General features: G+C 48.2%; 1 protein-coding gene across 2 annotated transcripts in view; it reads left to right on the top strand.

Moving 5' to 3' along the window:
* Positions 1-16,645, top strand: part of CRK (CRK proto-oncogene, adaptor protein) — a 35,410-nt gene that overhangs the window by 6,094 nt on the left and 12,671 nt on the right. The window contains exon 2 of one of the 2 annotated variants that reach the window (XM_003778700.5): positions 13,093-13,458. In XM_003778700.5, the coding sequence (XP_003778748.1) occupies positions 13,093-13,458 (366 nt within the window). Of the gene's footprint in view, positions 1-13,092; positions 13,629-16,645 lie in introns of both variants that reach the window. The other variant, XM_002826805.6, reaches the window with a different exon arrangement.

The raw sequence follows: 16,645 nt of genomic DNA, 5'->3' as shown, positions 1-16,645 counted from the left end.
GAGTGCAGTGGCATGATCTCGGCTCACTGCAAGCTCCGCCTCCCGGGTTCACACCTTTCTCCTGTCTCAGCCTCCCGAGTAGCTGGGACTACAGGCGCCCGCCACTATGCCCTGCTAATTTTTTGTATTTTCAGTAGAGACGGCATTTTACCGTGTTAGCCAGGATGGTCTTGTTCTCCTGACCTCATGATCCACCCGCCTCGGCCTCCCAAAGTGCTGGGATTACAGGCCTGAGCCACCGCGCCTTATTTTTTAAACTTTATTTATTTTTTGAGAGAGTCTTGCTCTGTTGCCCAGGCTGGAGTGCAGTGGGACTATCTCAGCTCACTGCAACCTCCCCCTCCTGGGTCAAGCCATTCTCCTGTGTCAGCCTCTTGAGTAGGTAGCTGGGATTACAGGCATGCGTCACCACTCCCAGCTAATTTTTTTGTATTTTTAGTAGAGATGGGGTTTCACCATGTTGGCCAGGCTGGTCTCGATCTCCTGACCTCAAGTGATCCGCCTGCCTTGACCTCCGAAAGTGTTAGGATTAAAAGCGTGAGCCACTGTGCCCAGCTGGGTATTATTTTTAAAGGCATGGGTACAGAAAGGGCCAGTGATTCTCAACCTTTTTCATTGAACTTGTTTTTAACTTGTCTTGGGTCCTCAGCTAGCATAGGCTTCCTATGGTGCCATAGCTTGGGAGTTCCCTGGGGCCATAAGGAAGGGCTTGGTCAAGTCTACTGGTCACATTCTGGCAGGTTGGGCTTCAAGATGAACCTCCTTGGAATGCTTGCAAGAAACTAGGTTTTTCGTCTTGGAACAGCTAAACCTTTCAGGTTGACACAACTGAAGGAGTGTGAGTTAGGAGAGTGGTTATAAGCTTGAGCTGTGGATCCTGGGTTGGGCCTTATTTACCTACTACTTACTACTTGTGTAACTTTGGGCGAATTGTTTAACTTTTCTCTGCTTCCGTTTCCTCATCTGTGAAGGAGGGAAATAGTAATACTCATCTCATAGGGTTGTTGTAATGATATTCCGTATTCAGTACTGGCATATTAAGTACTCCATAAGCATTTTATGTATATTAATCTTAACATAATTGAGGTGTGGGGCTTTTGAAGCAAAATGGAAAACTCTTCTCATCTTTGAGAGGCTCTGGAATTCATGGTGTGGATAGTGGGAACTGGTGAAACAGTTTGTCTTAGGGAGTAGGTGCCTGCGTGGGGTGCATCCGTAAGTGTGAAAGGACTTCGGGTCCAGCACATGGAAATAAGATGGTGCCTCCTGTTACCTGCTCATCCCACCTGTTGCGCTAGTGGGTGGAGGGGGCATAAAACATGCTTCATTTTGAAGGCGTGGGACAGAAGCTAGGGTGGTAATAGTTTGTGATACCCCCTTGAGGTAGTGAAGAGCTACATGCCAGGCTGGCAGCTGGGCCAAGCCACTTCTCTGGAGGTAGCGTGAGACTGCTGATGGCCCTGTTGCTCAGGCTGGTGTGCAGTGGCTCCGTCATACTCACTACAGCCTCACTGTGTGACCCAGGCTGGGCTTACACTCCTGGCCTCAACAGATTTCTCCCAAAAGATTGATTAATAAATCAGTTTTTAAAAATAGAGAAAAAGAGATCCTCCTGCCTCAGCCTCCCAAAGTGCTGAGATTACGGGGGTGAGCCACCACACCTGCCTGACCACAGAAATTTTGAGAAGCATCTTGAGATCCTGTGGAATTTTCTCTGGGAAACGGTCCAGTGGGGCTCTGGATTTGAGGATGAATTGAAAATTGCTGAAGGAATTGGGAGGATTGGTTGCTTTTTATTGAGCACCTATAATGTACGAGCCACTTTTTTTTTTTTTTTTGAGATGGAGTCTCGCTCTCGCCCAGGCTAGAGTGCAATGGCATATTCTCGGCTCACTGCAAGCTCTGCCTCCCAGGTTCAAGCAGTTCTCCTGCCTCAGCCTCCCCAGCAGCTGGGACTACAGGCATGCACCACCATGCCCAGCTAATTTTTGCATTTTTAGTAGAGATGGGTTTCACCATGTTGATCAGGCTAGTCTTGAACTCCTGACCTCCGGTGATTTGCCTGGCTCTGCCACCCAAAGTGCTGGGATTACAGGCGTGAACCACCACGCCCAGCCTCTAGCCAATTTTAGGAACTTTATTAGATAGGTATTTGACCCCATTTTGCAGAGTTGGGGGTGAGGCACACAGAAGTTAGGTAACTTAGCTAGAAAATGAGAGCCAGAATGCACCAAACCTGCAAAGGACCATCCTCATACCCACCATCTTTAGAACATTCTATTTGCTTAGGAGGCCATATATCTTCTCAGATGGAAGCCAGTGGCCTTCTGTCGCCCAGGCTGGAGTGCAGTGGTGCGATCTCTGCTCATTGCAAGCTCCGCTTCCCAGGTTCAAGCAATTCTCCTGCCTCAGCCTCCGGAGCCAGTGGCCTTTTTAGCGTTTTGCATTGGTGGGTATTTATCTAAGCAACCCCTGTAAATAACATAGGCAAAGAAGGAAGGGAGGGAGCAAGAATTGAGGAAAGAAGGGAAAAGAGAGGGCCGGGTGCAGTGGCTCGCGCCTGTAAACCCAGCACTTTGGGAGGCTGAGGCTGGCTGATCACTTGAGGTCAGGAGTTCGAGACCAGCCTGGCCAACATGGCAAAACCCTGTCTTTCCTAAAAATACAAAAATTAGCCAGGTGTGGTGGTGGGCGCCTGTAATCCCAGCTACTCAAAAGGCTAAGGAAGGGAGAATTGCTTGAACCCAGGAGGCAGAGGTTGCAGTGAGCTGAGATCGCACCACTGTACTCCAGCCTGGGCAACAGAGGGAGACTCCGTCTCAAAAAAAAAAAAAAAAAAAAAAAAGGAAAAGAGAAAGTGCTGTGAGATCAAGGAGAGACTTGGCCCGGCTCTTGTGGTAGCCCTGTCAGAAGTGATTGGGCCTATTTTACCCCACAGAGCCCTCAGGTGTTCTTCATGAAACCTTCAGGAGGGAGTGGCCTTGTAAAAATGGTCGTAACCTGAGGCTTGAAATGCTTGGAAGGCTTAGAAGTAACGGGCTGAGCAGGTACCGAGAAGCCGAAAGGATGTTCTCTCCTTGCGTTGATTTTTATTTCCGTTTGTGTGACTTCCTAACTCCACGTTCGAAATCCAGCACAGAGTAATGTAGAACAAGTCATTGAGGTTTTCCAAGTCCCAGATAGCTATGAGAATCCTGTCGTTGGTTCTGTTCTCTAGACTGGCTGACTGTGCCTCCTTCCTTTCCCGCCCTTCTGTTTCCTGCCTTTGGCTGTTTGTGGTTGGAAGGAGAGGAAAGAGAGAAAAGGAGCTGGAACACACAGCCATGGTGAGGTTTGGGCTTATCTGGGACTTAGGTGTGTTCTGTTCTCCTCCCTTCCTTCTGGAGTTTGGATCAGTGAAGCTTGATGGCCCCCAGCAGTTCACAGAAACAGGCATTTCTCTGTGAAATTATTACAGTGTCAGAATAGAAAAATAATTTACAAGTAAAGTACATCAGAGGTTTTCCGTGGCGTTTTGCTTACATTTCTGTGTCTATTGGGATTGTCAAACAAAAAGAAAGTCACAGCTGGGCGCGGTGGCTCACGCCAGTAATACCAGCACTTTGGGAGGCCGAGGTGGGCGGATCACGAGATCAGGAGATCGAGACCATCCTGGTTAACACGGTGAAACCCTGTCTCTACTAGAAATACAGAAAAAAAAAGCCGGGCTTGGTGGCGGGCACCTGTAGTCCCAGCTGCTCGGGAGGCTGAGGCAGGAGAATGGCGTGAACCCAGGAAGCGGAGCTTGCAGTGAGCCGAGATGGCTCCACTGCACTCCAGCCTGGGCAACAGAGCGAGACTCCGCCTCAAAAAAAGAAAGAAAGTCGTAGTGAGCCCAGTTCACGCTATTGTGGTATTTGAACAAGAAGAGAATTAAACCTGCTTCCTACCTTTGTGCCAGATGATCTACCAAGTTTTCTCTCACTCATCTTTCAGAGGGACTTGGCTTAGTAGTCTTATTTGTTCTTTCCCCACCAAAATGTATTTCACTCGGCCTGCTGTGGTAACTGAGGAACCATAACAGTAGGTGGCAGGGGGTGGTTGCCTTCCTTCTTCCAGTGGAGAGAGTACCTTGGAAGTGTTCACAGATGGTCGTAGTTGCTCATGGTGATTCTGTTGTATCTCAGGACAGTGTGTTGTTGCAACTGTTTTTAGCAGGAACATAGTTCCAGGTGAAGGTGAAAGCCGGATGGGAGGTTTTCTTCCCAAGACGTGCCACTTTCTCCTTGTTCACCAGCCACACTGTGCTTGCTGTGTTATCTCCAGCAATGCTGTGAACTTCTCTGAGCTTCTCCAGTCTAGGAGGGCATGGTATTTAGCTTCTTTCCAGCACTTCAGAGTTACGCTTATTAAGATAATATCTGGCCGGGCGCGGTGGCTCATGCCTGTCATTCCAGCACTTTGGGAGGCCGAGGCAGGCAGATCACAAGGTCAAGAGATCAAGACCATCCTGGCCAGCATGGTGAAACCCCAACTCTACTAAAAATACAAAAATCAGCAACACTTAACTGAGCACTGACCTGCCAACCACTGTCCCAAAAGGACAACTAATAGAACACCTTCGCATGTAGTTGGGTAAACCTTAGCAAGGGAGCTTTTTTCCACCCAGCTGTGATCAGAACCATTTCTAAGCCATGGGTGCCCAGGTGGCCTCCCTACCACTCTGCCCTAGAGTTTTCTTGACCAGGCAGTGCTAAGTAGGTCCCTCTGCTCACACTGACTCTGTCCTTAACAGTTTCTCCATAGGCCTGAAAGATCACCCAGAATTAGCCTAATGGTGATAGGCAAGGTAGCCATGAATCTCCTTGACTACCAGACTTGAATAGGAATTATTCTCCATCAGTGATCCTCCTCAATAAAGAGAATCTCCAGAATATAGCACTTTCGTGCTCTGCTACTTTCATCACCAAAATCCCCTCTTCAGTCCTGCCCTCGGAACTTTTGCGATCACCTTCTATTGGTGCATGAGGAGTGTTTGCCATAGAGGACAGTCCTGGCACGCGCACCCTTTTCAGTGTCTTAAATTGGAGACACAGCCAGTATTCCTGAGTCTGGGCTGTTCACTGTTTTAAGCTGACAGCCGTGAATTCCACAGATGGACTTCGGGTAATATGAGGAATGTACGGCTGTCCTTCAGACGGTCTCATCATTCATTTGGATGGAAAGAGAAGGCGCTCATCAGTACTCTTTCTACCGGAAGGACTTTTCATTGGCTTCCAAAGTTAACATTGTGTCTTTTTACCTCCCTCCAATAGTGGAATGAATTTTTTTTTTTTTTTTTTTGACGGAGTCTCGCTCTGTCGCCCAGGCTGGATGCAGTGGCGCAGTCTCGGCTCACTGCAAGCTCCGCCTCCCAGGCTCATGCCATTCTCCTGCCTCGGCCTCCTAAAGTGCTGGGATTACAGGCATGAGCCACTGCGCCCGGCCAAGTGGAATGAATTTTAAATATACCTTTTCTGATCATACTGGAAGAATTGTGGTTTTTTTCCTTTTTTCTTTTTATTTTTTGAGACGGAGTTTTGCTCTTGTTGCCCAGGCTGGAGTGCAATGGTGCGATCTCAGCTCACCGCAACCTCCACCTCCCGGGTTCCGGCGATTCTCCTGCCTCAGCCTCCCAAGTGGCTGGAATTACAAGCATGAGACTCACGCCTGGCTAATTTTGTATTTTTTTTTTTTTTAGTAAAGACGGGGTTTCTTCATGTTGGTCAGGCTGGTCTGGAACTCCCAACCTCAGGTGATCCGCCCGCTTCGGCTTCCCAAAGTGCTGGGATTACAGGCGTGAGCCACCACGCCTGGGCTTTTTTCTTTTTTTAATTGAGACAGGCTCTCGCTCTGTTACCCAGGCTGGAGGGCAGTGGCACAGTCTTGACTCACTGCAGGCTCCGCCTCCCATGTTCAAGCAATCCACCTCAGCCTCCGAAGTAGCTGGGACTAAAGGCGCACACCACCCTGCCTGGCCTTTGTATTTTTTTCAGTAGAGATGGAGTCTTACCGTGTGTTAGCCAGGATGTTTCTAATATTCAACGAAATAATTAGGTCTCTAGCTGGGCGTGGTGGTGCACACCTACAGTGCCAGCTACCCAGGAGTCTGAGGCAGGAGGATGACTCCAGGCCAGGAGTACAACAAGGCCATGGTGTGGAGTGATGGTGTCTGTGCATAGCTACTGCAGTTTAGACTGGGCAGCAAAAACCTGCCTCTCAAAATTAACAAGACCAGGCACGGTGGCTCATGCCTGTAATCCCAAAACTTTGGGAGGCCAAGGGGGAAGAGGATTACTTTGAGCTCAGGAGATGAAGATCTGCCTGGGCGACATGGCAAAACCCCATTATTAAAAAAAAATAAGCCGGGTGTGGTGGCTCACGCCTGTAATCCTAGCACTTTGGGAGGCCGAGGCGGGCGGATCACAAGGTCAGGAGTTCAAGACCAGCCTGGCCAATATGGTGAAACTCCATCTCTACTAAAAATACAAAAAAATTAGCCGGGCGTGGTGGCAGGTGCCTATAATCCCACCTACTTGGGAGGCTGAGGCAGGAGAATTGCATGAACCTGGGAGGCAGAGGTTGCATTGAGCCGAGATCGTGCCACTGCACTCCAGCCTGGGCAACAGAAAGAGACTCCATCTCAAAAAATTAAAAAAATGGGGCTGGGCACGGTGGCTCACACCTGTAATCCCAGCACTTTAGGAGGCCGAGGCGGGTGGATCACGAGGTCAGGAGATCGAGACCATCCTGGCTAACACAGTGAAACCCCATCTCTACTCAAAAATACAAAAAAAAAATTAGCCAGGCGTGGTGGCGGGCACCTGTAGTCCCAGCTACTCGGGAGGCTGAGGCAGGAGAGTGGCATGAACCTGGGAGGCAGAGCTTGCAGTGAGCCAAGATCACGCCACTGCCCTCCATCCTGGGCAACAGTGAGACTCTGTCTCAAAGAAATAATAAAAAATAAAAATAAAAATACAAAAATACAAAAATTAGCTGGGTGTTGGTGGGTGACTTGTGCCTATAGTCCCAGCTATTTGGGAGGCTGAGCATGTAGAATTGCTTAAGCCTAGAAAGCAGAGGCTGCGGCCGGGTGCAGTGGCTCACACCTGTAATCCCAACACTTTGAGAGGCTGAGGTCGGTGGGATCACCTGAGGTCAGGAGTTCGAGACCAGCCTTGCCAACGTGGTGAAACCCCCATCTCTACTAAAAATACAAAAAATTACCTGGGTGTGGTGGCGGCCACCTGTAATCCCAGTTACTCGGGAAGCTGAGGCAAGAGAATCACTTGAACCCAGGAGAGGGAGATTGCAGTGAGCCAGGATCGCACCACTGCACTCCAGCCTGGGCAACAGAGCAAGAGTCCGTCTCAAAAAAAAAAAAGAAAGGGAGGTTGCTGTGAGCTGAGATTATGCCACTGCACTCCAGCCTGGACAGCAGAGCAACAGTCCGTCTCAAAAAAAAAAAAAAAAAAAAAAGGAGATTGCTGTGAGCTGAGATTGCGCCACTGCACTCCAGCCTGGACAGCAGAGTGAGACCCTGTCACATACCAGGCACAGTGGCTTATGCCTGTCATCCCAGCACTTTTGGAGGCTGAGGCGGTCAGATCACTTGAGGTCAGGAGTTTGAGACCAGCCTGGCCAACATGGTGAAACTGGGTCTCTACTGAAATTACAAAAATTAGCCGGGCGTGGTGGCACACACCTGTATCCCAAGCCAGGTGTGGTGGCACACACCTGTATCCCAGCTACTTGGGGGGCTGAGGCAGGAGAATTGCTTGAACCCAGAAGGTGGAGGTTGCAGTGAGCCGACATCCAGCCACTGCACTCCAGCTTGGGAGACAGAGCAAGACTCTGTCTTCAAAAAAAGAAAAAAAGACCCTTTCACACACAAGAAAAATCCCAATAAGCAAATAATTAAAATTAATAATAGGCTGGATGCAGTGGCTCACATATAATTAAAATTCATAATAGGCTGGATGCAGTGGCTCACATAAAATTAATAATAGGCTGGATGCAGTGGCTCACATAAAATTAATAGGCTGGATGCAGTGGCTCACATAAAATTAATAATGGGCTGGATGCAGTGGCTCACATATAATTAAAATTAATAGGCTGGATGCAGTGGCTCACATAAAATTAATAATGGGCTGGATGCAGTGGCTCACATATAATTAAAAATAATAGGCTGGATGCAGTGGCTCACATCTGTAATCTCAGTACTGCAGTGGCTCACATCTGCAAGCTCAGTACTGCAGTGGTGCACATCTGTAATCTCAGTACTCTGGGAGGCCAAGGTGGGCGGATCACTTGAGCCCAGGAGTTTGAGACCACCGTGGGCAATATAGCAAAACCCCATCTCCACAAAAAATACAAAAACTAGCAGGCGTGGTGGTGTGTGCCTATAGTCCCAGTTGCTCAGGAGGCTGAGGTGGGAGGATTACTAGAGCCTGGGAAATGGAGGCTGCAGTGAGCTGAGATTATGCCACTGCACCCCTGCCTGGGTGACAGAACAAGACCCTGTCTCAAAAAAAAAACAAAAAACAAAAACAGGCCGGGCACCCTGGCTCACACCTCTAAACCCAGCACTTTTGGAGGCAGGGGCAAGTGGATCTCTGGAGCTCAGGAGTTCAAGACCAGCCTGGACAACATGGTGAAACCCTGTCTCTACAAAAAATACGAAAATTAACTGGGCATGGTAGTGCATGCCTGTAGTCCCAGCGACTTGGGAGGCTGAGGTGAAAGAGTGGCTTGAGCCCAGGAAGTGGAGGTTTCAGTGAGCCAAGATCATGCAACTGCACTCCAGCCTGGGCCACAGAGCCAGACCCTATCTGAGAAGACAAAACCGCAGCCTGGGCGGTAAAACAAGACACTGTCTCTATAAAAAAAATGTTTAAATCAGCTGGGTGAAGGGCCAGGCACAGTGGTTTAAGCCTGTAATCCCAGCACTTTGAGAGGCCGAGATGGATGGATCACGAGGTCAGGAGTTGGAGACCAGCCTGGCCAACATGGTGAAACCTTGTCTCTACTAAAAATACAAAAATTAGCTGGATGTGGTGGCACAGGCCTGTAGTCCCAGCTACTCGGGAGGCTGAGGCAGGAGAGTTGCTTGAACCCGGGAGGCGGAGGTTGCAGTGAGCCAAGATTGCTCCAGTGCACTCTAGCCTGGGCGACAAGAATGTGACTCTGTCTCAAAAAAAAAAATCAGCTGGGTGCAATGCCACCCGCACCTTTAGTCCCAGCTACTGAGAAGGCTGAGGTGGGAGAATATCTTGAGCCCAGGAGTTTGAGACTGTGGTGAGCTGTGAGCACACTACTGCACTCCAGCTTGGACAACAGAGTTAGACCCTGTCTCTAAAAAGAAATAACAAAAACACGTACTCAGGAGACTAAGGTGAGAAGATCGCTGGACCCAGGAGTTTGAGATGAGCCTGGGCCACATAGGGAGACTCCTGTCTCAAAAAACAAAGCCAAGGCCAGGCGTGGTGGCTTATTCCTGTAATACTAGCACTTTGGGAGGCCAAGGCAGATGGATAACTTGAGCTCAGGAATTCGAGACTGGCTTGGGCAACATGGCGAAATCCCGTCCCTACAAAAAATTAGTCGGGCGTGGTGATGCGTGCCTGTAGGCCCAGCTACTCAGGAGGCTGAGTAAGAGGATGACTTCAGCCCAGGAGGTAGAGGTTGCACTCAGCTGAGATCTGCACTCCTGCCTGGGTGACGGAGCCAGACCACCCTGTCCCAAGACAACAACAAAGCCAAAAACTCACAAAACTCATTTGGATTTTAGGTTTGTTTAGACAAGGTCTCGCTCTTTTGCCCAGGCTGGAATGCAGTGGCATGATCACGACTCACGGTAGCCTTGACTTCCTGGGCTCAGGTGATTCTCCCACCTCAGCTTCTCAAGAAGCTGGGACTAACAGACATGCACCACCTTGCCTGGCTAATGGTTTTTTTGTTTGTTTTTGAGACGGAATCTTGCTCTCCTGACCTCATGATCCACCCGTCTCGGCCTCCCAAAGTGCTGGGATTACAGGTGTGAGCCACCACGCCTGGCCTGTTTTTTGTTTTTTTAAGAGATTGGGTCTCACTTTATTGGCCAGGCTGGTCTTGAACTACTGGCCTCAAGCAGTCCTCCTGCCTTGGCCTCCCAAAGTGCTGGGATTACAGACGTAAACCACTGTGCCCAGTCTTTTTTTTTTTTTTCAAACTTATTTATTTTTTCTTTTTTTAAGAGTCAAGGTCTTGCCCTGTCACCCAGGCTGGAGTGCGTTAACGTGATCATGGCTAACTGTAGTCACAAACTCCTGGGCTCAAGCGATCTCTCGCCTCAGCCTCCCAAGTAGCTGCAACTGCAGGCGTGCACCACTATGCCCGGCTAATTTTTTTTTTCTTTTTTTTTTGTGAGACAGAGTCTCGCTCTGTCGCCCAGGCTGGAGTGCAGTAGCGTGATCTCAGCTTACTGCAAGCTCTGCCTCCTAGGTTCATGCCGTTTTCCTGCCTCAGCCTCCCGAGTAGCTGGGACTAGAGGTACCCACCACCACGCCCAGCTAATTTTTTGTATTTTTAGTAGAGACAGGGTTTCACCGTGTTAGCCAGGATGGTCTCGATCTCCTGCCCTCGTGATCCGCCTGCCTCGGCCTCCCAAAGTGCTGGGATTACAGGCGTGAGCCACTGCGCCCGTCCAACCTGGCTAATTTTAAAATAATTTTTGTAGTGATGAGGTCTTGGCTGTGTTGCCTATGCTGGTCTCAAAGTCCTGGACTTAAGCTTAAGCGATCCTCCCACCTCAGCCTCCTAAAGTTCTAGGATTACAGGTGTGAGGCACCACGCCCAACAAAATTCATTTTCTTTTTTTTGTTTGTTTGACACAGAGTCTTGCTGTGTTGCCCAGGCTGGAGTGCAGTGGTGTGATCATGTCTCACTGTAGCCTTGACCTCCCAGGCTCAAGCCATCCCCTTACCTGAGTGTCCCGAGTAGCTGGGACTACAGAAGTGTGCCACCACGCCCAGCTAATTTTTTAAGTTTTTTGCAGTGACAGCCATGTTGCCCAGGCTGGTCTTGAACTCCTGAGCTCCAGGGATCCACCTGCCTCAGCTTCCCTAAGTGCTGGGGTTAGGGATGTGAGCCACCGTGCCCAGCCAAAACTCATTCTCTATGGAGAATGTTTATTAGTTATTATTATAGAGTTGTTTATTACTTCTTCAGGAAACCATAATGTGAAAAATCCAATGAAGATAGTTTGCTATTTTGGGTGCTTAGCTGAGTGGGAGTTAAAGGTTTGCATTCCTAATTAGAAAATTTGTGGCCGGGCGCGGTGGCCCACACCTGTAATCAATCCCAGCACTTTGGGAGGCAGAGGCGGGTGGATCACGAGGTCAGGAGATCGAGACCATCCTGGCTAACACGGTGAAACCCCGTCTCTACTAAAAATACAAAAACAAATTAGCCGGGCATGGTGGCGGGCGCCTGTAGTTCCAGCTACTCGGGAGGCTGAGGCAGGAGAATGGCGTGAACCTCGGAGGCGGAGCTTGCAGTGAGCCGAGATTGTGCCACTGCACTCCAGCCTGGGCAACAGAGCGAGACTCCGTTGTGGTGTCCCACACCTATAATCCCAAAACTTGGGGAAGCCGAAAGCCTGATGATCCCGGGAGTTCACCAGTCTGGGCAACATGGTGAAACCTCATCTCTACAAAAAATACAAAAATTAGCTGGGCGTGGTGACGTGTGCCTGTATTTGAAGCTATTTGGGAGGCTGGGTGGGAGGCTTGCTTGAGGCTGAGGCTGCAGTTAGCTATGATCATGCCACTGCACTGCAACCTGCGTGACACAGCGAGACCCTGACTCATTTTTTTTTTTTTAAAAGAAACTTTGACTCTTGTTTGAACTTACTCGTTTTGTTTGAGTGTGTTCATTTATTTTCCTTGAGTTTTAGAATCTCAGCATAGAAGAAATCCATTCTGAACTATGGTATGTAGGGCCACATACACACTTGTGTCTTAGGAATTTTAAGCGTTTGTAATATGTTCTTTCTGGATCCTCAGTGTGTTATCAGATGTTGAGTGTTTTAACCCTTTATTTCCCCAAACATTCTCTTTTTTTAATGACCTGTTTGCTTCATAGCGAACAGTCTAGTTTCTGTTTTATTTAAGATCTTGGGAATTGATTTTTAAGCAGTTAGCCCCTTAGTTTTTCAGTGCAGCTTCTTGGTTCTTTTACCTTTTAGCTGTCAAAGATAAAATTGAGATCACCTATCTTAGATTTAAAAAGATACCAGAGGCCAGGCACTGTGGCTCATCCCTGTAATCCCAATACTTTGGGAGGCCGAGGTGGGTGGATCACCTGAGATCAGGAGTTTGAGACCAGCCTGGCCAACATGGTGAAACCCCGTCTCTACTAAAAATACAGGAAAAAAAAAAATTTAGCTGGGCATGGTGGCGGGAGCCTGTAATCCTAGCTACTCGGGAGGCTGAGACGGGAGAATCGCTTGAACCCGGGAGGCAGAGGTTGCAGTGAGCAGAGATCACGCCACTGCACTCCAGCCTGGGCGACAGAGTGAGATTTGGTCTCAAAAAAAAAAAAAAGCATGCAACAGAACCTTGAGGCTTACACTGCTCTGTAAATGGGGTAGCGACAGAACATATTTGGAGAATGCAGTGATAGCCCCCGTCTTTGATCAAGTATGAGAGCACGTCCTGACCAGCCTAGTCTCCTGGCCTCCCGATCCTTCCCTGGGGCTGTAGTGATGGGCATCTTTCTTCCCAGGGGATGTTGGTATGCTGTGAAGAGAAGGGGTTATTTTTTCCTAGAGTTTTTTTTTTTTTTGCTGATTAGATCTTGACTAAATGTGTATGAGGCATGCATGAAATCTCCATTTCGGCCAGGCACAGTGGTGGGCTCCTGTAGCCCCAGCTACTCAGGAGTTTGTGGTGAGAGGATCACTTGGGCCCCGGAGGTCGAGACCAGCCTGGGTAACATAGTGAGATCCCAACTCTAAAAAAAATAAAAATAAAATCTGCATTTCATTTCCAGTGTAGTACATCATTAAATAACAGCCTGCTCTGTTTTTTCCAGGGGTGAGCCCCTCCAGACTCCGAATAGGAGATCAAGAGTTTGATTCATTGCCTGCTTTACTGGAATTCTACAAAATACACTATTTGGACACTACAACGTTGATAGAACCAGTTTCCAGATCCAGGCAGGGTAGTGGAGTGATTCTCAGGCAGGAGGAGGCAGAGTATGTGCGAGCCCTCTTTGACTTTAATGGGAATGATGAGGAAGATCTTCCCTTTAAGAAAGGAGACATCTTGAGAATCCGGGACAAGCCTGAAGAGCAGTGGTGGAATGCGGAGGACAGCGAAGGCAAGAGAGGGATGATTCCAGTCCCTTACGTCGAGAAGTATAGACCTGCCTCCGCCTCAGTATCGGCTCTGATTGGAGGTAACCAGGAGGGTTCCCACCCACAGCCACTGGGTGGGCCGGAGCCTGGGCCCTATGCCCAACCCAGCGTCAACACTCCGCTCCCTAACCTCCAGAATGGGCCCATATATGCCAGGGTTATCCAGAAGCGAGTCCCCAATGCCTACGACAAGACAGCCTTGGCTTTGGAGGTACATAACGTGCACAATGTAGAAAGAAGAGATCTGCTGCAGGGTCTCCTCTCGGTCCTCTTAGAGCTTTGTAGCAATGCTGACTACAGCATTGGGATGTTGTAGATGGCAAGCCGCTAAGCACTGATTTTGGCATTGAATGTTGGGTTTTCTCTTCTTCATAGAAAACCTATTTGGGAATGAGTAAGCTTAAAACTGTATAACTGAATGTTCTTAATTGATCTACTAAACACACTTGGACTACTTTAATAACACCACCTGAATTCACAGGAATTAACCTCAAATGTTTTTCCTCATCTACATCCTCATCTGTTTCTTGCTTTCTGTTTGTCGTTGTCTAAAAGAAGGTGGGTTCAGATGGATTTGAGTGTAATAAGTGGTCTCTATCAAAGCACTTAAATGGAATTTTCCCGCAAAAACTTGTTTTTGCTTCAGGGGACGTGAAGTTCCTTACCACTAATTGTGTTCATTGAGTAGAATCCGGGAGGAAACAGGCCTAGTAGAGGTTTGAAGAGATGCACACCCAGAAGTCCTCATTCCGAGGAGCGGCAGGTGCACGGGTCTTTCTAAATCATTTAAAAAGCCAGTTCTTCCTCAGGAATTAATTTTTGCCTCTACTGATGAAATATCTTTGGTAGCCCACTTCCTTCTGGCCAGCCATTACGTGGTGTTAATTCCTTTATTCCTCTCTTCTGCACTCACATCTTGGTCTCCTACCTCTTTCCTTTCTTCTTCCTTCCTCCCTCTCTCCCTTCCTTTTCAGAAGAACTGACGGTTCAGCGTAAAAGCTAGTACAGACTGGGCACAGTGGCTCACACTTGTAATCCTAGTGCTCTGGGAGGCTGAGGCAGGAGGACCACTTGAGACCAGGTGTTCAAGACCAGTCTGGGAAACATAGTGAGACCTCAGCTTTTTTAACAAAAAGTGGAAAAAAAAAATCAGGCGTGGTGGCATGCACCTGCAGTCCTGGCTTGAATGAGAAATGGAATGTATGTTGTTAGGGTTATCACTGCCTCTTGTTCTCATTCCTTGTTTGGAGGAAAATAGATTTCTACCCTCAGGTCTTCCTGTGAGTTCAGATGACGGTAACATCCGGCATAGTGCTGTGTGTATGATGGATCTGACTCTTTTATTTTCTTCTTTTTTCCTCTCTGCTTTTTTTTATTTTTATCTGGCCTTACTGAGTCACTAGATGTAACTCTTGACATTTATTACAGACTTTGTTAGCACTGGGTTGAAGTAAGTATGAAAACGGAACAAAGGCTGGGCGTGGTGGCTCATACCTGTAATCCCAGCACCTTGGGAGGCTGAGGTGGGCAGATCACTTGAACTCAGGAGTTGGAGACCGGCCTAGGCAACATGGCAAAACGCCATCTCTACAAAAAATTAGCTGGGCATGGTGGCACATGCCTGTGGTCCCAGCTACTCAGGACACTGAGGAGGGAGGATCACCTGAGCCTGAAAGGTCATGGCTGAAGTGAGCTGAGATCATGACACTGCACTCCAGCCTGGGCGACAGGGTGAGACTCTGTCTCAAAAAAAGAAAAAGGAAAAAAAAAAAAAGCCATGGAACAAGCCAGCTGACCCAGGAGAAACCAGATATCATGTGAATTTTGCTTCTATTTGCATTTCCTTTCTCAGAGATTTAATCCTGCCTGCCTTAATTAGAGGCTTTACTGCTCAAAAAAATCATTGAGCTTCTCTACCTGCTGTGAAACACAAATCTTGTAAATAAAGATTTGAGTAGAAAACTAGTTTATGATTTTAGTAAGTTTCCTTTTTGATTTGGGTATTGGGTTTTTTTGGATTTTTTTTTTTTTTTTTTGGTTCTTTTTGAGACGAAATCTCGCTCCATCGCCCAGGCTGGAGTGCAATGGCGCGATCTCGGCTCACTGCAACCTCCGCCTCCCAGGTTCAAGTGATTCCCCTGCCTCAGTCTCCTGAGTAGTTGGGATTACAGGCATACACCACTATGCTGGCTAATTTTTGTATTTTTAGTAGAGACAGGGTTTCACCATGTTGGCCAGGCTGGTCTCAAACTCCTGACCTCAGGTGATCCACCCGCCTCAGCCTCCCAAAGTGCTGGGATTACAGGTGTGAGCTGTCGTGCCTGGCCAATTTCTAGAAATGTCTTTATGTTGAGCTAAAACATGTACTATGTGTGGTCACCGCTCATCAAGGGTATGGGGAGCTTAGCTTCAGGCATTATCAGTTGTTGAGCTAGAGATCTTTGTGACTCACACCAGAGCCAGGGTAAGGCCTGTCTCCCAGGATTCTGTGGGATATTTTTTCTGTTCACGTGGAAGCCTACCAGTTAAACCTCAAACACCTTCAGCTTTCCACCAATACCACCCATGCCAGTTTCTGTCCATCTCTGATGCAGGTGAATTGTTAAGGCTGAATTGTCCTCATTTGTTTCCATCAATTTGAAAGACTGTCGATGGGCCCTAGATACACTACCTGTTACTTAGATCTAGGGTCTGCAAACCTTTTCTGTAAAGGTTTTTGAGGGCCTTAAATTCTGTGTCCCGACCCTGCCATTGTAGCAAGAAAGAAATCATAGATAAAACAACAATGAGCTTGCTGTGTTCCAATAAAGCTGCGAAAACAACAGGCTGATGTTTGGCCAGGTGCTGTGATTTATGCCTGTAATCCCAGCACTTTCGGAGGCGGAGGTGGGAGGATTGCTTGAGTCCAGGTGTTTCAAACCAGCCTGGGCTGGTTTGTGAGACCCAGTCTCTACAAAAAATGTTTTTAAAAATTAGCCAGGTGATCTAAAACAAACAAAACAAAAAAAAATACATGCCAGGTGCGGTGGCTCACACCTGTAATCCCAGCACTTTGGAAGGCTGAGGCGGGCAAATCACCTGAGATCAGGAGTTCGAGACCAGCCTGACTGATGTGATGAAACCCTGTCTCTACTAAAAATACAAAAATTAACCGGGCGTGGTGGTGGGCTCCTGTAATCCCAGCTACTCGGGAGGCTAAGACGAGAATCACTTGAACCCGGGAGGCGG

The sequence above is a fragment of the Pongo abelii genome, chromosome 19, assembly GCF_028885655.2.
Source record: "Pongo abelii isolate AG06213 chromosome 19, NHGRI_mPonAbe1-v2.0_pri, whole genome shotgun sequence".
In the NCBI taxonomy this organism is placed as follows: Eukaryota; Metazoa; Chordata; class Mammalia; order Primates; family Hominidae; genus Pongo; species Pongo abelii.
This window is presented reverse-complemented; position numbering and strand designations above follow the sequence as displayed.